This window comes from Ornithorhynchus anatinus, chromosome 5, assembly GCF_004115215.2.
Source record: "Ornithorhynchus anatinus isolate Pmale09 chromosome 5, mOrnAna1.pri.v4, whole genome shotgun sequence".
Classification (NCBI taxonomy): domain Eukaryota; kingdom Metazoa; phylum Chordata; class Mammalia; order Monotremata; family Ornithorhynchidae; genus Ornithorhynchus; species Ornithorhynchus anatinus.
This window is the reverse complement of record NC_041732.1, coordinates 92,230,294-92,252,495: the sequence shown is the minus strand read 5'-3', so window position 1 is coordinate 92,252,495 and position 22,202 is coordinate 92,230,294. Positions and strand designations below refer to the sequence as shown.

The 22,202-nt window shown below is 44.9% G+C and overlaps 1 protein-coding gene across 1 annotated transcript in view; it reads left to right on the top strand.

Annotated features, from left to right (window-relative positions):
* CIDEA (cell death inducing DFFA like effector a) overlaps window positions 1-20,154 on the top strand; it is a 28,925-nt gene extending 8,771 nt beyond the window's left edge. Inside the window, exons 2-5 of the mRNA XM_029064346.2 lie at window positions 1,774-1,918; window positions 3,017-3,163; window positions 11,546-11,727; window positions 19,647-20,154. Coding sequence (XP_028920179.1) covers window positions 1,774-1,918; window positions 3,017-3,163; window positions 11,546-11,727; window positions 19,647-19,776 — 604 coding nt within the window. The 3' untranslated portion in view covers window positions 19,777-20,154. The remainder of the gene's footprint in view (window positions 1-1,773; window positions 1,919-3,016; window positions 3,164-11,545; window positions 11,728-19,646) is intronic.
* Window positions 20,155-22,202: the final 2,048 nt, after the last annotated feature.

The window sequence follows — 22,202 nt, the reverse complement described above, 5'->3', positions numbered from 1 at the left end:
TTGTGGGCAGGGATTGTCACTCTTTATTGCTCCATTGTACTTTCCCAAGCACTTAGTACATGGTAAGCACTTAATAAATATGACTCAATGAATTTAAAGCACTCAGTCACCTTGCCCTCCATTATCTTACCTCCTTGATTTCCTACTACAACCCTGCCCCGCTACTTCACTCAACCTATTCAGTGTACCTCGATCTCAACTCGGTTGCCTATCGACCTCCGCTCCAAACAAAAACTCCTCACTCTAGGCTTCAAGGCTCTCCATCACCTTGCCCCTTCCTACCTCTCCTCCCTTCTCTCTTTCTACCGCCCACCCCGCACGCTCCGCTCCTCTGCCGCCCACCTCCTCGCCGTCCCTCGGTCTCGCCTATCCCGCCGTCGACCCCTGGGTCACGTCCTCCCGCGGTCCTGGAACGCCCTCCCTCCTCACCTCCGCCAAACTGATTCTCTTTCCCTCTTCAAAACCTTACTTAAAAATCACCTCCTCCAAGAGGCCTTCCCAGACTGAGCTCCTCTTCCCCCTCTACTCCCTCTGCCATCCCCCCTTTACCTCTCCGCAGCTAAAGCCTCATTTTCCCCTTTTCCCTCTGCTCCTCCACCTCTCCCTTCCCATCCCCACAGCACTGTACCCGTCCGCTCAACTGTATATATTTTCATTACCCTATTTATTTTGTTAATGAATTGTACATCGCCTTGATTCTATTTAGTTGCCATTGTTTTTATGAGATGTTCTTCCCCTTGACGCTGTTTAGTGCCATTGTTCTTGTCTGTCCGTCTCCCCCGATTAGACTGTAAGCCCGTCAAACGGCAGGGACTGTCTCTATTTGTTGCCGACTTGTTCATCCCAAGCGCTTAGTACAGTGCTCTGCACATAGTAAGCGCTCAATAAATACTATTGAATGAATGAATGAATGAACTCTCTCACCGTCAATCCTCCTTCCCTCCGGAATGCCCTCCCCTTCCCCAGCCATCAGACGATCACTCTTCCCACCTTCGAAGCCTTATTAAAAACACGTCTCCAAGAGGCCTTCCCCAACTAAGCCCTCGTTTCCTCTTCTCCCACTTCCTTCTGCATCACCCTTGCACTTGGATTTCCACCCTTTAGTCACCCCTCCCTCAGCCCCACTGCACTTACGTACACATCTATCTATAGTTTATATCAATGTCAATCTCCCCTCTAGAGTGTAAACTCAATAATAATGGTATTTAAGTGCTTACTATGGATCAAGCACTGTTCTAAGCACTGGGGTAGATACAAGCAAATCAGGTTGAAGACAGTCCCCATCCCACATGGGGCCCATAGTCTTAATCTCCATTTTACAGATGAGGTAACTGAGGCACAGAGAAGTGATTTGCTGATTAGTGGCAGAGCCAGAATTAGAACCCAGGTCCTTCTGACTACTAGGCCCATGCTCTGCCCTCTAGGCCATGCTGCTTCCGCCAGCTGTGTGACTTTGGGCAAGTAACTTCTCTGTGCCTCAGTTACCTCATCTGTAAAATGGGGATTAAAAACTGAGCCCCACGTGGGACAACCTGTTCACCTTGTATCCCCCCAGCGCTTAGAACAGTGCCTTGCACATAGTAAGCACTTAACAAATACCACCATTATTACTCAGTGTGGGCAGGGAATGTGTTTACCACTTCTGCTTTATTGTACTCTCCCAAGCATTTAGTACAGTGCTGTCTACACAGCACTCAACAAATACAATTGATTGATTGATTCTTGCCTGACATTTGCTTTGGGTAATCTTCACTTGCTACTTTCTGTTTTCAGGCCTCTGACCTTCATGGGATCCCAGACCAAGAAAGTGCTGTTCACTCCCCTCATGAATCCGCCGCATCCTTTCCGTGTCTCCAACCATGACAGGAGCAGCCGTCGAGGGGTGACTGCAGGCAGCCTGAAGGAGCTCATTAGCAAGGTATGGACCATTCCCTCCCACTCCCCTCACCTCCCACTGCTGGGCAAAGCAAAAAACTGGGCTCAGTGGAAAGGGCACGGGTTTAGGAGTCAGAGGTCATGGGTTCTAATCCCGGCTCCACCACCTGTCACCTGTGTGACTTTGGGCAAGTCACTTCACCTCTCGATGCCTCAGTTACTTCATCTGGAAAATGGGGATTAAGACTGTGAACCTCACGTGGGACAATCTGATTACCCTGTATCTACCCAGTGCTTAGAACAGTGCTCAGCACATAGTAAGTGCTTACCAAATACCAACATTATTATTATTATTAAGCCATCCATCTGGATGTAAAAGACAGAAAAATCTCATCCCAGATTTGTCCCAAGTTGCTGTTCAGAGCTTCCCAGCTCCAGGCTTCCAGAATCAGCACTAGAGACTCTTATCTCCTCCAGCATCCCATGATCCTACCCCCAGCTCGATCCCCACCCACAGACTCATAACCTGGTAAATTGTAGCTAACAAATGAGAACAGCAGAAAGCAATAACATACATTAACTCTGTAATAATAATAATAATGATGATGGTATTTGTTAAGCACTTACTACTTGTCAAAGCACTAAACTCTGGGGTAGATAGAAGCTAATCAGGTTGGATACAGTCCCTGTCCCACATAGGGCTCACAGTTTCTAGCCCCATTTTCTTTATGAGCTAACTGAGGTGCAGAGAAGTTAAATGACTTACCCCGGGTCACACAGCAGACAAGTGACAGAGCTGGGATTAGAACCCAGGTCCTCTTGACGCCCAGGTTCATGCTCTATCTACTCAGCCATGATGCTTGCCCTTGCTCTAGAGCAAGTCAGGGGAAAGAGAGGAAATCTCCTTTATGTGTCTTAAAGTGAGTTGAAAATAATAATATACTGGACTGACATATAAAATGTAATTCTCCTTGGAATAAAAATTTTTAATCTTGTGGAAAAATTAACAGACTTAATCTGTAAAGACATACTAGGCTAATGACTCCTTTTAAGCCTAACCTTGTAACTGCCAAAATGAGCTTTGTATTGCTAACTCATGATTTTTGTTTCCTTGTGTCTAATTTATTTATTCTCGATGTAGACTCTGGATGCCTTAGCAATAACTACTGGACTGATTACTGTGGTGCTGGAGGAAGATGGCACAGTGGTGGATACGGAAGAATTCTTTCAGACCCTGAGAGATAATACACATTTCATGATCTTGGAAAAAGGACAGAAATGGACCCCAGTAAGCAAAACCATAATGCCAGTTCTCCTTCTTTCTTAGACTGAGTCCCATGTGGGACTCTTTCGCTACCAACCTCTCACCCATATCCTGCCTCTGGTCTGGAACGCCCTCCCTCACTGTATTTGACAGATCATCACTCTCCCCATCATCAAAGTTTTATTGAAAGCACATCTCCAAGAGGCCTTCCCTGACTTAGCCCTTATTTCCTTTTCTTCCATTCCCATCTGCGTCACCCTTGCACTTGGATTTCCATCCTTTATTCACCCCTCCTTCAGGCCCAAAGCACTTATGTACATATCCAGAATTTATATCAATATCTGTCTCCCCCTCTAGACTGTAAGTTCGTCTCGGGCAGGGAAAATAATAATAATATTGGTATTTGTTAAGCGCTTACTATGTGCCAAGCACTGTTCTAAGCACTGGGGGATACAAGGTGATCAGGTTGTCCCACATGGGGCTCACAGTTTTCATCCACATTTTACAGATCAGGTAACTGAGGTAACTGAAGTGACTTGCCCACAGTCACATGGCTGGCAAGCGGCGGAGCCGGGATTAGAACCCATGACCTCTGACTCCCAAGCCCGGGCTCTTTCCACTGAGCCACGCTGCTTCTTGTCTTCAAGCTCTGTTACAGTGTACTCTCCCAAGCGCTTAGTAGAGTGTTCTGCATATAGTAAGTGCCCAGTAGATATGATTGTTCGATGTGGGGTGGGAACTCTATCTGCCCTGCTTATCTTGTAACAAATCTAGTTATGGAGTGTTTTGCACTTAATAGTAATAATGGCATTTGTTAAGTGCTTGCTATGTGCCTAGCACTGTTCTAAATGCTTGGTTGGGTACAAGGTAATCAGGTTGTCCCACCTGGGGCTCACAGGCTTCATCCCCATATTACAGATGAGGTGACTGAAGCACACTGAAGTGACTTGCCCAAAGTCACACAGCTGACAAGTGGCAGAGTTGGGATTAGAACCCACGGCCTCTGACTCCCAAGCCCGGGCTCTTTCCACTGAGCCCCGCTGCTTCTCTTAACAGACTTCACTTCTTAACTGACACTGTTATGACTATTTACATTTAACACCCTTGTCCTCACCAACCCCATATTTACGCACTCTGTAAGCATGCTTACTTCCTGTATTTGTTTTATGTAGTCAGAGGTCATGGGTTCTCCACCGCTTGTCAGCTTTGTGACTTTGGGCAAGTCACTTAGCTTATCAAGCACACACTGGTAGTTGTAATAGTATTTATTAGGCACTTGATGAACTAATAGGTGGACAAGAATTTGCAGGTAGGAATTAGACATGGTCCCTGTCCCTTTGGCGGGCCACAGTCTAAGGGGGGAAATTATTTTATTTAAAGAATAGTGATTACGCTTGTAAGGTTTTATAAGGGGTGTGGGGAAGTTACAAGGAACTGAGGTAAAGGGGTTAAGTGACTTTCCACATGCAGTTGTATTTATTGAGTACTTAGGGTGCTATGTGCTAAGTGCTTATAAGAGTACAGTATAACACAATTGGTAATAATAATGGCATCTGTTAAGCACTTACTATGTGCGAAGCACTGTTCTAAGCGCTGGGGGGATACAAGGTGGTCAGGTTATCACGTGGGGCTCACAGTCTTAATCCCCATTTTTCAGATGAGGTCACTGAAGCACAGAGAAGTTAAGTGACTTGCCCAAAGTCACAAAGCTGACAGGCGGCGGAGCCGGGATTAGAACCCATGACCTCTGACTCCTGAGCCAGGGCTCTTTCCACTGAGCCACGCTGTAGACACGTTCCCTGCCCACAATGAGCTTACAATCTAGAGGGAGAGATGGACATTAAATAAACTATGGGTATGTACCTAAGTGCTGTGGGGCTGAGGGAGGGGACAGTAAAGGTTGCAAATCCAAGTTCAAGGGTGACACAGAGGGGATTGGGAGAAGAGGAAATGAAGGTTTGGTCAGGGAAGGCCTCTTGGAGGTGTGTTTTTAATCAGGTTCTGAAGGTGGGAAGAGTGGTTGTCAGATATGAAGAGGGAGGACGTTCCAGGTCAGAGGCAGGTTGTGGGTGAGAGGTCGATGTGAGATACAGGAGATGGAGGTATAGTGAGTGTGTTGACATTAGAGGAGCGAAGTGTGTGGGCTGGGGTGTAGTAGAAAATCAGGGAAATAAAATGGAGGGGGCAAGGTGATTGTTTAAAGCCAACAGTAAGGAATTTCCATTTGCGGTGGACGGGCAACCACTGGACGTTTGTGAATGGGGAAACATGGATTGAACATGTCATTCTCCTTATATGTTGGATCCTGTCCAATTTATTCATGGCATTTACTTGTCATTCAATAATAATAATAGTAATAATGTTGGTATTTGTTAAGCACTTACTATGTACAGAGCACTGTTCTAAGTGCTGGGCTAGATCCAGGGTAATCACGTTGTCCCACGTGAGGCTCACAGTCTTAATCCCCATTTTACAGATGAGGTAACCGAGGCACAGAGAAGTGAAGTGACTTGCCTGCAGTCACACAGCTGACAAGTGACAGAGCTGGGATTTGAACCCATGACCTCTGACTCCCAAGTCCAGGCTCTTTCCCCTGAGCCACACTGCTTCTCTGACCTTATATAAGTCAGATCCAAACGAGTCAATATTTCTCTAACCTGGTATCGCCTCAAGAGCAAGTAGAGATGGAAGTTTGGATGCCGGGAACCAGGACCCACGTGGTAGATGTGAGAGCGGGAGGGCAGACGGCGTGGAGGGACCGAAGCTTCCCCAGAGAAGCTCTCTGCAGAACCGCTTCCCCAGCGCTTCGTTCAATAGTATTTATTGAGCGCTAACTATGTGCAGAGCACATAGTGAGAAGCAGCGTGGCTCAGTGGAAAGAGCATGGGCTTTGGAGTCAGAGGTCATGAGTTCGAATCCCAGCTCTGCCACTTGTCAGCTGTGTGACTGTGGGCAAGTCACTTAACTTCTCTGGGCCTCAGTTACCTCATCTGTAAAATGGGGATTAAGACTGTAAGCCCCATGTGGGACAACCTAATTCCCCTATGTCTACCCCAGCGCTTAGAACAGTGCTCTGCACATAGTAAGCGCTTAACAAATACCAACATTATTATTATTATTACTGTACTAAGCACTTGGAATGTACAAATAGCAGCGTGGCTCAGTGGAAAGAGCACGGGCTTTGGAGTCAGGGCTCATGAGTTCGAATCCCAGCTCTGCCACTTGTCGGCTGTGTGACTGTGGGCAAGTCACTTAACTTCTCTGTGCCTCAGTTCCCTCATCTGTAAAATGGGGATTAAGACTGTGAGCCCCACGTGGGACAACCTGATTCCCCTATGTCTACCCCAGCGCTTAGAACAGTGCTCGGCACATAGTAAGCGCTTAACAAATACCAACATTATTAAATAGGCAACAGATTCAGTCCCTGCCCTTTGATGGGCTTACAGTCTAATCGGGGGAGACAGGCAGACAAGAACAATGGCAATAAATAGAGTCAAGGGGAAGAACATCTCATGAAAACAATGGCAAATAAATAGAATCAGGCTCTGCGTACTGTAAGCGCTCAATAAATACGCTTGAATGGATGAATGAACTGCAGTCTGTACTTCAAAACAGACTGAATTTAAGAGACTCCGCTTGCTGTCCACTGGGTGTCTCTCTCTAGCAACAAAAGGGCCTAGCGGAGGGGAAAGCCAGCCCTTTGCCACAACACCCCAAAATGCCCTTTCACAGAATTATCCTAATGGCAGCCTAATAATAATAATAATGATAACACCGTTGGTATTTAAGCGCTTACTATGTGCAAAGCACTGTTCTAAGCGCTGGGGGAGATACAAGGTGATCAGGTTGTCCCACGTGGGACTCACAGTCTCCATCCCTATTTTACAGATGAGATAACCGAGGCACAGAGAAGTTAAGTGACGGCAGAGCCGGGATTAGAATCCATGACCTCTGACTCCCGAGCCTGGGCTCTTTCCACTGAGCCACGCTGCTTCTCTGACCTAAAATCTCTGACCACATGAGGGCCAGCCCTGTTTTTACACAGATACTCTACAAGTTTATTTTAGAGTACGTATTTTAAATGCGATTGAATTCATTCATTCATTCATTCATTCATGCAGAATTCATGCAGAGCTCTGTACTAAGCATTTGGAATGTAAAGTTAGGGAACAGATAGAGACATTCCCTGCCCAACAACGGGCTCACAGTCTAAACGGGGGAGACAGACAACAAAACAAGTAGTCTGGCGTCACTATCATCAAGATAAATAGAATCATAGATATATACACATCATTAACAAAATAAATAGAGCAATAAATAATATATACAAATATCCACAAGTGCTGGGGGAGGGGAAGGGGGAAGAGCAGAGTGGGCGAATGAGGAGGGAAGGAAGGGCAGAGGGAAAGGGAGGGCTCAGTCTGGGAAGGCCTCCTGGAGGAGGTGAGCTCTCTGTAGGGTTTTGAAGAGGAGAAGAGAGTTAGTTTGGCAGATGTGAGGAGGGAGGGCATTCCAGGACGGAGGTAGGACGTGGACCAGGGGTTGACGGCAGGACGGGGGCGAACGGGGGACCATGAGGAGGTGAGCGGCAGGGGAGCGGAGTGTACGGGGTGGGCTGTAGAAGGAGAAAAGGGAGGTGAGGTGAGGTAGGGGGCTAGGTGAATAAAGTTCCCTTAGAGAAGCAGCGTGGCTTGGGATCAGAGGATGTGGGTTCTAATCCCGGCTCCGCCACTTATCTGCTGTGTGATGTTGGGCGAGCCACTTAACTTCTCTGTGCCTCAGTTACCTCATCTGTAAAATGGGGATTAAGAGTGTGAGCCTCACGTGGGGCAACCTGATTACCTTGTATCTACCCCAGCACGTAGAAAAGTGCATTCCAAATTTTACATTCCAAGTGCTTAGGACAGTGCTCTGCACACAGTAAGCGCTCAGTAAATACGATTGAATGAATGCTTGGCACATAGTAAGTGCTTAACAAAGACCATAATTATTGTTATTATTAATAATGTTGGTATTTGTTAAGCACTTACTATGTGCTGAGCACTGTTCTAAGCACTGGGGTAGATACAGGGTAATCAGGTTGTACCACATGAGTCTCACAGTCTTAATCCCCATTTTACAGATGAGGTAACTGAGGCACCGAGAAATTGTGACTTGCCCAAAGTCACACAGCTGACAGGTGGCGGAGCCGGGATTAGAACCCATGACCTCTGACTCCTAAGCCCGTGCACTTTCCGCTGAGCCAAGCAGCTTAAAGAGCAAACACCAGCTAAAAAACTTCTACAGAAAATGCCTGCTCCATTCAGTTAGTCCTGTCAGTGAGTTAAGGAAAGCATTTTTCTGAAGATGCTGAGGAAGAGAGAGGCAAAAAACATACTATGGCTCTGAGCAAAACCAGCACTAGTTTCCAAAAAAACTTCCCAAGTGCTCACGTTTGATAGCCCCAAGCGAACTTGCTCCTTTCTCTTTTTAAGCTTATCCCCCAGGAAAGGGAGAAAAGGGAGATTGGAGAAGGTTGGTGGAAAAAGTGTAATTTGGGACTAGCTCCATATCATTTGTTTGCATCATATAGACACACATCTCTGGTCATGTGATCACCTCTTAATTGGCCTGAGAATCCCCCCAGGAGGCAGCTGTACTCACCCCCTCACCCAGTTGCCAACCTGTTTTAAGTTTTGGCCAGGCCAAACTAGGCAGACTGACAGTCAGTCAATTGTATTTATCAAGCGCTTACTGTATGCACAGCACTGTACTAAGCACTTGGGAAAGTACAGTATAACAATAAACACATTCAAATAAATAAATACTATTGAATGAACATTTCCTGCCCACAATGAGCTTACAGTCTAGAGAGGGAGACGCATTAATATAAATCGCAAATACATACATAAGTGATGTGATTCTGGGAAGGGCGATGAATAAGCGCTCGATAAATATGATTGAAGGAATAAAGGGAGCAAGTCAGGTTGACCCAGAAGAGAATGGGAGTCGGGGAAGGCCTCTTGGGGAAGATGTGCCTTCAGCTGGGCTTTGAAGCTGGGGAGAGTCATTGTCTGTCAGTCATGGGCCCTGTGGTAGGACCTGAAACAATGCACTCTCCTTAACCATGGCATTGGTGCTGATACTGAGACTTGTTTGGAACTGAGGTTAGTTATGGGGAATTTTCCTCTTAAACAGTTCTCTCCACAAACGCCCCTTTGCCACCACCAAACCAGTTGTACAGATCCCCTCACCTTCAGTTTCTAGATCGAACAAATCAATGCTCTTGAGGCATTTTACCTCATTCTGGTTCCATTCTGGAAGCAAACCTCATTTCCAGAACTTTAATTAATTAATGTTGGTATTTGTTAAGCGCTTACTATGTGCAGAGCACTGTTCTAAGTGCTGGGGTAGATACAGGGTAATCAGGTTGTCCCACGTGAGGGTCCCAGTCTTAATCTCCATTTTACAGATGAGGTAACTGAAGCACTGAGAGGTTGTGACTCACCCACAGTCACCCAGCTGACAAGTGGCAGAGCTGGGATTCGAACCCATGACCTCTGACTCCCAAGCACGGGCTCTTTCCACTGAGCCACACTGCTTTCTCTCTCTCTCGCTCTCTCGCCTTAGAAGTTTTGATCTGTGCAAACAAAGTGAAGGGTTGTGGGTGATGGTACATAAGTGCTGGTCCAAGCTGTTGCTTATGTCAGCCCAGAGTGCCTCACTGGGGGAAAAATGAGTTCTTGGCTATAGTCAATCAGTTGTATTTATTGAGCACATACAGTGTGCAGAAAACTGTACCAAACGCTTGGGAGAGTACACTATAACAGAGTGGGGAGACATGTTCCCTGCCCACAATGAGCTTACAGTCTAGAGGGGTAGACAGACATTGATATAAATGGATTACAGGTAAGTACATAAATGCTGAGGGAGGGGTGGGGTTACAAATCCAAATGCAAGGGTAAAGCAGAAATGAGGGCCTAGTTGGGGAAGGCCTCTTGGAGGAAATGTGCCCTCAAAAAGCCTTTGGAGGTAGGGAGAGTGATCAGATATGAAGAGGGTGGGCATTCCAAGCCAGAGGCAGGACCTGGGCAAGGGATCAGCGGTGAGATAGAGAAGATCAAGGTACGGGGAGTAGGTAGACGTTAGAGTGAAGCATGCACGCTGGGTTGTAGTAGGAAATCAGAGAACATAAGTAGGAGGGGACAAGTGATCAGATGCTTTAAATATTTACAGATGCTCAGAGGTTGTGAGTTCTAATCCCAGGTCAGCTGCTAACAGTGATTTATTTTATTGTCTGTCTCCCCCTTGTGACTGTAAACTCCTTGTGGGCTGGGATTGTGTCTCCGACCCAATTGTAACCCCACTTCCCAAGCGTATGCACACAGTAAGCCCTCATTAAATACCACTGATTGATTTGCTATTCTCTGCCTGGCTGCTCATCTAAAATGGAAACTGTGCTAACTATACCTCTCAGTGATGCCTCTAATTATCAAGTGCTGTGGAGTCAGTGAATATAAAGTGCAGAATGTTAATGAACTAACTGTCAGATGCAGTGATACGTGGCACCTTTCATCTCCTGGTCTCTCATCAGCATGGAATTATGGATGGAGCCTGGGCCTGGGACTCAGGGCATGTAAAATGGGGGTTGAGACTGTGAGCCCCATGTGGGACAGGGACTGTGTCCAACCCGATTTGCTTGTATCCACCCCAGTGCTTAGTATAGTGCCTGGCACATGGTAAGCACTTACCAAATAGCATTATTATTATGATCATTTTACTCTGTAGTCCATGTTATTTCTAGGCAAGACCTCACCACTCTGCTTCGAGTTGTCCGTTTCATCCGGTCAGATGGTCCTGGCAGCATAACCATGATCCTAAGCAATAGGCAATAGAATAGCTATTTAAACATGATTTTTAAAAAATGGTATCTAAAGCAGTACGTGCCAGGCACTGTACTAAGCACTGGGATAGACACAAACTAATAAGGTTAGACACAGTCCACCTCACACATGGGGCTCAAAGTCTTTATCCCCATTTCATAGATGAGGTAACTGAGGCACAGAGAAGTTAAGTGACTTACCCTAGGTCACATAGCCGACAAGTGGCGGAGCCGTGATTAGAATCCAGGTCCAATCTGGAAAGAGGTGGTTATTCTGCACATGTAATTGTTTTACAGATTCAAGCCTTTCATTAGTTGGAGTGCAAATAGCTTCAGGTTTCAGTGACAGTAAAATTGACTTAAGACGGATGCTGAAATTATGGTATTTGTTGAGCACTTACTAAGTGTTCTACGCACTGGGATAGATAGGAGTTAATCAGGTTGGACTCAGCCCCTGTCCCACACGGGGCTGACAGTCTACATAAGAGGGAGAACTTGAACCCAATATGTAAAAAACTTTCCTGAAATTTTGCCTTCCACTTTAGGGCACAAACTCCATCTCAACCATAAAACGGCAGAAGAAGGCGGGAATAGCTAAAGTCACATTTGACTTGTACAAGTTGAATCCCAAGGACTTCATTGGGTGCTTAAATGTGAAAGCCACTATCTATGAGATGTATTCCGTCTCCTACGACATCAAGTGTGCAGGAGCAAAGACTCTGCTGAGGTAAGTTGTCTTCACTTAATCTGTATCGATGCTTCTATTCATACAAAGCGTTGATAATAATAATACTTATGGTATTTGTTAAGCGCTTACTATGTGTCAAGCACTGTTCTAAGCTCTGGGGCAGATGCAAGCTAATCAGGTTGTCCCAAATGGGGCTCACAATGTTAATCCCCATTTTCCAGATGAGGTAACTGAGGCACAGAGAAGGTAAGTGACTTGCCCAAGGTCACACAGCTGACAAATGGCGGAGCCAGGATTAGAACCCATGTCTTCTGACTCCCAAGCCTGTGCTCTTTCCACTAAGCCACGGGTTGGGATCTTCAAACCTCCAAAGTCCCAAGGCTTTTGGCATCTGAATTGTTTCCCTCCTAATGGAATTGTAATAATAATAATGATGGCATTTGTTAAGCGCTTACTATATGCAAAGCACTGTTCTAAGCACTGGGGAGGATTACAAGGTCATCGAGTGGTCCCATATGGGGGTCACAGTCTCCATCCCCATTTTCCAGTTGAGGGAACTGAGGCACAGAGAAGTGAAGTGATTTGCCCAAAGTCATACAGCTGACAAATAGCGGAGCCGGGATTTGAACCCATGACCTCTGAGTGCCCGGCCCGGGCTCTTTCCACTGAGCCACGCTGCTTCTTCCTTGCTCTCTGACCCTATTCTTTCTGTAGTTCCCAGGGTGGGGTATGATTCAAAGGAATGAACCGCTGACCCCTTGTTCCTTGATGTTGTAGCGAACAATCACCCACAAGTTGAATAGCCTCATATTATTGCATTTACCCTTAAATTCAAGCGATGTGATAACGCTAGCAGATCTGCCCTCGATGCCTGTCTGTTATAGACATGTCTGTTATAGACAAGCAGCGTGGCTCAGTGGAAAGAGCACAGGCTTTGGAGTCAGAAGTCATGGGTTCGAATCCCCGCTCTGCCACTTGTTAGCTGTGTGACTGTGGGCAAGTCACAACTTCTCTGTGTCTGTTACCTCATCTGTAAAATGGGGATGAAGACTGTGAGCCCCATGTGGGACAACCTAATTACCCTGTATCTACCCCAGCGCTTAGAGCAGTGCTTTGCACGTAGTAAGTGCTTAACAAATACCAACATTATTATTATTATAGCCTAAGATGGGACACAGCAGACTTTACTGGGAACTTGTCTTTAGATCAGAAAGAATACTTTCTGAAAGGTAACAGAAGATATCCTTGGGCTACTGATTTGAGGTTTGGCTAGGGATGACAGGGGTGACTTGTGTAGTGTCAGTGAGGAGTAGGAAAGCAGGGAGAGGAGAGCAACAAGACCTCTTCCAAGCACACGGAATGACCTATGGCCCTAGAAGAGCCACTGCTTCCCCTCCGTCCTTGTGAGCAAGGAAGGTGTCCTGTGCTTAGTTCAGTGCATTGGATTCATAGGTGCTCAATAAACACGACGATTACTAGTGACATTACCACGATGAAGACCCTGTTCCTGTCTGAAAGGACTCACCATTCTGTGTAGTGTTTCTACAACCACTAGTCATTCAAATGAGTGGTTTGGTGGGGAGAAAGAGGTGCTTCTTCATAACTAATGAAGGCCTGAGTGCCCAGAAAAAAAGGCAGTGCAGACTTCTCTGGGGGATTACAATCCCAGCTCCACCGTTTGTCTGCTATGTGAGCTTGGGCAAATCACTTTTCTCTGCCTCAGTTACCTCATCTGTAAAAGGGGGATTGAGACTGTGAGCCCCACATGGGACAGGGACCATGTCCAACTCGATTTGCTCGTATCCACCACAGCAGTGCCTGGCACATAGTAAATGCTTAACAGAAACCATCAGCATTATTATTATTACTATTCCAAATGGCTGAGGCATCAGTGTCTTCCTGCTCTGCTCTAGAAGGCTCAAGTGGGTCAGTCAAAGAAAGCTGCTGACTTGAAGGCCTCAGAAAATGACAGCTAACATTTTGCTGCAATCTATCTTTCAAGAAAATCTTTGCCGGCAGTTATTCGGGGATTTCTTCTGACTAGTTCTCATCAACTGAGGGATCGAATGACCCTCCCTGCCTGAACAAGTATTTCCTAAATCTCCACCGCTGCTAAAAGCGTTGCCCAAGTGCAGTTGTCTGTATTGTGCAGCTGTTGTGAGCTAAGGCCCCTAAGAAAACTGCACCTGGCATAGGGAGGGTCATGCCTCTTCCTGAGGCCCCCTCAACCACAGAGGAGAGCTTTTACATAGATGAAGCCAAGATCACCATTTGCAGTCACACAAGGCTACTCTTTACTTGGTAATTTAGGGTTTTTGGTATTCGTTGCAGGAGGGCAGAGCAGGTGAGACTACTTCTTCAGAAGCTCTATTGGCTTTGGGACTGGATGAGGGTAGGAAATCGTGCTTGTGAAAGAGTTTTTTCTACCCGATAATATTAAATAATAATTGTGGTTTTTGTTAAGTGATTACTATGTGTCAGGCACTGGGGAGAAGACAAGATAATCACATCAGACAAATAAGGCTCACAATCTAAGAAGGAAGGAGAACAGGTATTGAATCCCCATCTACAGATGAAGTCCCCAAAATGCAGAGAAGTTAATGATGGTATTTGTTAAGCGCTTACTATGTGCCAAGCAGTGTTCTAAGCACTGAGGTTAAGTGACTTGTCCAAGGACCCACAGCAGGCACATGGCAGAGCTGGGATTATTCATGCATTCATTCAATAGTATTTATAGCGCTTACTATGTGCAGAGTACTGTACTAAGCGCTTGGAATATACAATTTGGCAACAGATAGAGACCATCCCTGCCCATTGACGGGCTTACAGTTTAATCGGGGGAGACAGATGGACAAAAACAATAGCAATAAATAGAATCAAGGGGATGTACACCTCATTAACAAAATAAATAGGGTAATAAAAATATATACAAATGAGCAAAGTGCTGAGAGGAGGGAAGGGAGAGGGGAGGAGCAGAGGGAAAGGGGGGACAAGGGGCTTAGCTGAGGAGAAGTGAAGAGGGGGGCAGAGAGGCAGCAGAGGGAGCAGAGGGAAAAGGGGAAGCTCAGTCTGGGAAGGGCTCTTGGAGGAGGTGAGCTCTCAGTAGGATTAGGCTGTAAACTCATTATGGGTAGGGAACGCTTCTGCTAATTCTGTTGCAGCGTACTCTCCCAGGTGCACTTAGAACAGTGCTTTGCTCATGGTATTGCTTAAGAAATGCCATTATTATTATTATTACTATATGCTTAGTACGGTGCTCTGCTCATAGCGAATGCTCAATAAATATCATTGATTAGAACCCAGGTCATCTGACTCGCAAGCCCATGCTCTTTCTACTAGGCCACACCACTTCTACCCATTGAAGGATTATTACTCTCTCTGATCACCTATACACGAGAATCTTCACCCTCCTAAGCACTTAAATATTCACCCAGTCCTTCCCTCCCCTCAGTGCTTATGAACATGTTGTTACATTCCCCTATCTTTAATTATAGTGTCTGTCTTCCCCATTAGCCAGTAAGATCCTTGAGAGCAGGGATCGTATATACTAACACCACTTAATTCTCCCAACTGTTTAATGCAGTGGTCTGCAAAGAGTAAACATGCAATAACATTGATTTGATCGATACAACAGTAGTTCAGTAAAATACTAGATTTCGTTCCATCTCGTTAAATTTCCTTAAATGGGAAGGAGGACCAGAATCCTGGAGTTAAATACACAGTCCCTGGGCCCCTGAGGTATCTTGTCTCTCTAATGGGGTAAGGCCACTAATTATGTTAGTGATACTACATCATGCTGCTTCTACATGCTGCTGCTTCTGCCTAACAAATACCTCAAGTATTATTATTAACTCTAGCCAAATAGAGGAAAAGCTTTTAAAAAATTAGAATCAGCATAATGGTGCTTTTAATGATAATAAGCAGGGCTTTTTGGAGTGAAAAAACAGGGGGCCTCCCCCTTAACCTGAACCAAGAGCATTTGCCAATGACACTGTTGTTTGACCTGTAACCTTGGTGTTGGCCTTGAATCATCGCTTTCACTCAATGCACATTTTCAGTCTGTCACAAAATCCTGTTGGTTCAACCCTCACAACATCGCTTGAAGTCATCCTTTCCTCTCCATCCACACCATTACCACGTTAATCAAGAAGCAGCGTGGCACAGTGGAAAGAGCACAGGCTTGGAAGTCAGAAGTCATGGGTTCTAATGCCGGCTCAGCCGCTTGTCAGCTGTGTGACTTTGGGCAAGTCACTTGACTTCTCTGGGCCTCAGTTCCCTCATCTGTAAAATGGGGATTAAGATTGTGAGCCCCAGGTGGGACAACCTGATCACCTTATTCCCCCCCCCCCCAGTGCTTAGAACAGTGCTTTGCACATAGTAAGCACTTAACAAATACCATTATTGTTGTTGTTATTATTAATCCAAGCGCTTATCCTAACCCACCTTGATTACTGCATCAGTCGCCTTGCTGACCTCCCTGCCTCCTGTCTCTCCCCACTCCAATCCACACTTCAGTCTGCTGCCCAGATCATTTTTTCTACAGAACTGTTCAGTCAGTGTTTCTCCACTCCTCAAAAACTTCAGTGTTTTTTCATCCAACTCTGCAGAAACAAATTCCTTACCCTAAGGCTTGAAAGCACTCAGTCACCTTGTTCCCTTCTACCTTACCTCCCTGATTTTCTACTATAACCCAGCCCACCCACTTGGTTCCTCTGTCAACCTACTCTGTGTACCTCGATCCCGTCTCTCCTACCGCCAATCTCCTTCCCATTTCCTGCCTCTGGTCTGGAACTCCTTCCCTCTTCGTAGTCAACGAAAGATCACCCTCCCCATCCTCAAAGACTTATTTAAAGCACCTCTCCTCCAAGAGGCCTTCCTTGACTAAGCCCTCGTTTCCTCTTCTCCCACTCCCTTCGGGTCGCCTTTGCACTTGGGTTTGCCCCCTTGATTCGTCCTCCCTCAGCCCCACAGCACTAATTTACATATCTGTAATTTCTTTATATTAATGTTTGACTCTCCCTTAGATTGTAAGATTGTTGTGGGTACGGAACATATCTACTGAACTCTTATTATATTGTACTCTCGCAACTATTTAGAACAGTACTCTTCCAGAAGTAAGCACTGAATAAAAGCAATCGGTTGATTGATTTGTGAACAGAAATAATACTCCTAGCAGGGAGTATTAGAAATAGATAAACCTGGCTTTCAAGCTCTTCTATATAACAATAATAATTGTGGTATTTGTTAAACACTTACTATGTGCCAGGCACTCTACTAAGCACTGGGGTGGTTACAAGCTGATCAGGTTGGACACAGTCCCTGTCCCATGTGGGGCTCACCATCTCAATCCCCATTTTACAGATGAGGTAATTGAAGCCCAGAGAAGTGAAGTGACTTGCCCAAGGTCACAGAGCAGACAAGTGGCGGAGCCAAGAATAGAATCCATGATCATCTCTTCGTCTAGACTGTAAGGTCATCATGGGCAGGAAATGTGTCTGTTTATTGTTACATTGTACTCTCCCAAGTGCTTAGTACAGTGTTTTACACAAAGTAAGCACTCAATAAATATGATTGAATGAATATATGTGGAAAAATCTCCTCTCCTGTTCCACCCAGAAAATCAAATCACTTATTGAGTACCTACTATATTCAGAGCACTGTACTGGGCAAGAATAATAGTTAAACACAATTCCTATCCTCCTGGAGTTTACCATCAAGCAAAGGAGGCAGACACAAAGTAAATATAGATTTGAAGCAAAGAGGATGTAAAAATGGATATGACGATAGACGAGCTGTATAGAAGCAGCATGGCGGAGTGGAAAGAGCATGGGCCTGGGAGTGAGAGGGACCTGAGTTCTAATATCAGCTCTGCCACTCGCCTGTTTTGTGATCTGAGGCGAGTCACTTAACCTGTTAAGTGCCTCAGTTTCCTCAAGTGTAAAATGGGGATTCAATACCTGTTCTCCCTCTGCTTAGACTGTGAGCCCCATTTTGGGCGGGGACTGTGTCCAACCTGATTAACTTGCATCTACCCAAGCGCTTGGAACAGTGCTTGACAGATAGTAAGCACATAATAAATCCAGTAATGCAGAATAATACAGAAGCCACATAGCCTACTGGATAGAGCATGGGCTTGGGAGTCAGAAGGACCCGGGTTCTAATCCCAGCTCTACCACTCATCTGCTGGGTGTCACTGGGCAAGTCACTTCACTTTTCTGTGCCTCAGTTCCCTCATCTGTAAAATGGTGATTAAGACTGTGAGCCCCATGTGGAACAGGGACTGTGTCCAACCTGATTAACTTGTACCTACTCCAGTGTTTAGTACAGTGCCTGGCACATAATAAGTGCTTAACAAATACCATAAAAATAATAATAGTAATAATAATGTGTTCCACTCTAAGGTGAGCGCCTAATTGCGAGGCAAGTTTGACTGGGCTTTGAAAGTGGCGAGAACTGTGGCGTAGTGGATTTGAAGGGAGAAGGGATTTCAGGCTGGAAGAAGAGCATGAGCTAGTGAGTCAGAGGAAGAAGAGGCAAACAAGGCCCAGAGAGATGAGACCAGCTGGGATGTGGAAAGAAAGAACTGAAGGAGTGTTGTAAATCCAGTAGTCAAAGAGTTTCTGCTTGCTCCAGTGGGGAATGGGTAACCATTGGAGATTTACGATTCATTCAGTCATATGTATTGAGTGCTTGCTTTGTGTAAAACACTGTACTATGCGTGGGTCTGGTACAGGAGACCTTGGTTCTAATCCCAGTTTTACCACTTGCCAGCTCTGTGATTGGTCAAGTCACTAACTTCTCTTTATCTCAGTTTCGTGAGAAGCAGCGTGGCTTAGTGGAAAGAACACAGGTTTGGGAGTCTGAAGTCGTAAATTCTAATCCCACTCCGCCACTTGTCAGCCTTGTGATTTTGGGCAAGTCACTTACCTTCTCTGTGCCTCAGTTACCTCACCTGTAAAATGGGGATTAGGACAGTGAGTCCCACGTGGGACAACCTGCTGACATATTCTACCCCAGTGCTTAGAACAGTGCTTTACAAATACCATTAAAAAAAGGATAATACCAAGGTCATGGGCTTCAGAAACAGGGAGGATGGGGTGTTGTCAACTGATGGATTACAGTCTCCCCTCAAAGTTCACCTCTAGCAAATCTCTGTGAGTCAACATAGCCAGCATGATCCAAACATACTCTTCTTCTTCTTCTCATATATATTTTTCCTAGTCTCTGTTAAGTGTTTACTAGGTGCCGGCACTGTACTAAATGCTGGGGTAGACAGAAGATAATCAGGTTGGACACACTCCTTGGTCCACATGAGGCTCACAGTCTTAATCTCCATATTATAGATGAGAAAATTGAGGTGCAGAGAAGTTCATTCATTCATTCAATCGTATTTATTGAGCACTTACTGTGTGCAGAATGCAGTAATTAAGTGACTTGCCCAAGGTCACACAGCAGACAAGAGGCAGAGCCGGGAAGATAAGCAAAGCAGCCTCCTTGTGGGGTTACTATTATCTTGAATACTATGACCCTTCCTTCAAGGGTTTAATCCTTTCTCCAATTTATATTCTCAAGTATAATATATTTTGGGTGGGTAGTCCAGTTAATATTGATTAGGCTCCACAGCACTCACATATATATCCATAATTTTAATGTCTGTCTTCCCCTCTAGACCATAGGTTCCTTGTGGGCAGGAAACATGTCTACCAAGTAGGTCATGTTATACACTCCCGAGCTCTTCACATAGTATGCACTCAATAAATATAGTTGATTTAGGTGTGCAACCAGAATTGGAGTTTGGAAAATGAATTTGTCAAAGTGCAACCAATATAAATTAAGGTTGAAATATAACTTTGGCACCTCCCTTCACTCAAGTGGACAGGAAAATTGTCCTGAAGTATAAAATATAGGTGGGTTATCCATCTCTTAACTACTTTGTTGCTGTTCCCAATCTGTTCTAGGCGACTGCTTCGGTTCCTGTCCTACATGGCTCAAGCAACTGGACAATTCCTGATCTACACTGGGTCTTATGTGCTGCACGTGCTGGGTGAAAGCGAGGATGATCGTCTCTTCTTAAAGAACAAACACTAAAGGGTGGAGGATGTAGACAACAGAAGTGGATATTTTAACATTAGGTGAGAGGAATCTGGTAGACCTCTCTTCTGTCCAAATGTTTAACTTTTTTTTTTTTTTTTTTAGTGGGTTGCTTTTGTTCTTATACAGGTCATTTCCAGGTAATTTTGTGCTCTTGTGCAGGTGTGTGGGTATTTTTTGAGGGTTATGCCTACAACAGGGGTGACGTTTAGAAGTCTTCTGTAGTGAAAGAAAAAATACATTTGACATACCACTTTCGAGCCATGGAAACCAAAAAGCAGATGAACCCTGTGGTGCAGCACACTGAACATATTAGACTGGGTTGATTCCTCACACACTGAAATAGGCACGAATAAACTATTTCAAAAAAAATTACATTCTTCTTGCATTTTTGGTAAACCCTCATGACTCTCTCCGGCCTTAGTTTCCACATGAATCCGAATTGTCGATGGCACGGCTAGAAAACTGTGTAAATTTGTAAAAAAAAAGTTTTAAAAAGTCTTTTATTTTGATGCCATGAAATCTTTCCAAGGAGTTCTTTGTTTGCTTCAAATTTTAAGGGTCAACTGCTGTCCTTTTCCTTAGGGTGAAAGAGGATGAACATACGGAAATTAAAATAAAAAGTCCAGCATATTGTACTAACTTCATCCTCCAAAATATCCAACGCTCACTTTTATTTATCATGGCGACAAGCTACATGGCAAATATTGTGATGAGTGCTATCCTTGATGCCCTGCCTCAATATCCCTGATCTTATTGCTAATATCCCTAATCTTTTATTTCCTTCAAATAGCCTATTAATTGTTCTCTCATTCATGAGCTCACCCAATCCACCTGTTAAATTTTTTTCTCTCCTGTTGCCACAGCTTATGTTCTATTCACCTATAAAAAACTGACTTTGAAAACCCATTCTCAGGTCATTCATTCAATAGTATTTATTGAGCGCTTACTATGTACAGAGCACTGTACTAAGCACTTGGAATGTACAATTTGGCAACAGATAGAGACAATCCCTACCCAATGATGGGCTTACAGTCTAATAGGGGGAGACAGATGGACAAAAACAAGACAACATAATCACGATAAATAGAATCAAGGGGATGTACACCTCATTAACAAAATAAATAGGGTAATAAAAATATAATAATAATGTCGGTATTTGTTAAGCACTTACTATGTACACAGCACTGTTCTAAACGCTGGGGTAGATTTGCAGGGTAATCAGGTTGTCCCACGTGAGGCTCACAGTCTTAATTCCCATTTTACAGATGAGGTAACTGAGGCCCAGAGAAGTTGTGACTTGCCCAAAGTTACACAGCTGACAAGTGGCAGAGCTGGTATTCAAACCCATGACCTCTGACTCCCAAGCCTGTGCTCCTTGCACTGAGCCACGCTGACTGAAACCGTAACCACTGCTAAGGAAGTCTGAAAAATAAAGATTTCCAAAGATGGTCAGTTTTTGTTTCATTTTCTTCCTCTAATGACTCGTATCCACACTTGTTCTTAAAATGAGGTTGGGTTAAAAACCGATCTGATGAATCTTTCCAATTCAGCAGGGTTGGAGAGAGCCAGTTTAATGTTCAGTGAAGGATATCAAGCCTATAGCTCGAAGTCCTGACTTTCACCACTAGCTGGGCTCTTTGTTTTGGTGTATCGGAGAGGGTGGTTGAATATAAACCCCTCAAAAACTCCCCTGATCAGGTATTTAAGGGTCAGAAAGAATTATTGGAAATCGTCTATATTTGAAAAAGACACTACCGTGTGTGTGTGTATGTAAACTCATTATGGGCAGGGAATGTGCCTGAGAATCAGAAGGTCATGGGTTCTAATCCCAACTCCACCATTGGTCTGTTGTATGACCTTGGACAAGTCACTTCACTTCTCTGTGCCTCGGTTCCCTCATCGGTAAGATGGGGATTGAGATTGTGAGCCCCACGTGGGACAGGGACTGTGTCCAGCCTGATTTGCTCATAACCACCCCCAACGCTTAGTACAGTGCCTGGCACTTAGTAAGCACTTAAATACCACAATTATTATTACTGTTGTACTCTCCCAAGTGCTTAGTACAGTGCTTTGCATACAGTAAGTGCTCAGTAAATATGACTGAATGAAGGAGGTGCCTCTCTCTGTCTCTGTATCTCTCTCTGAGTATCTCTCCTTCCCCCTTACATAATGATCTAAAGGGTGGAGAGAGAGAATATGAATCTGCCACAGCAGCTTAAAAGTAATGCTGATCATTCTATAGCATTTGAGAGTCTACCATGCTGAGTACCATACTAAGCTCTGAAAAGCACAATGGAGGTAAAATAAAGGATTGCCTGCCTTGAAGGGACCTACAATCTATTAGGTATACATTCTAATCCTCCTTGACCTCTCTGCTGCCTTTGACACTGTCGACCATCCCCTCCTCCTCCATACCTTAT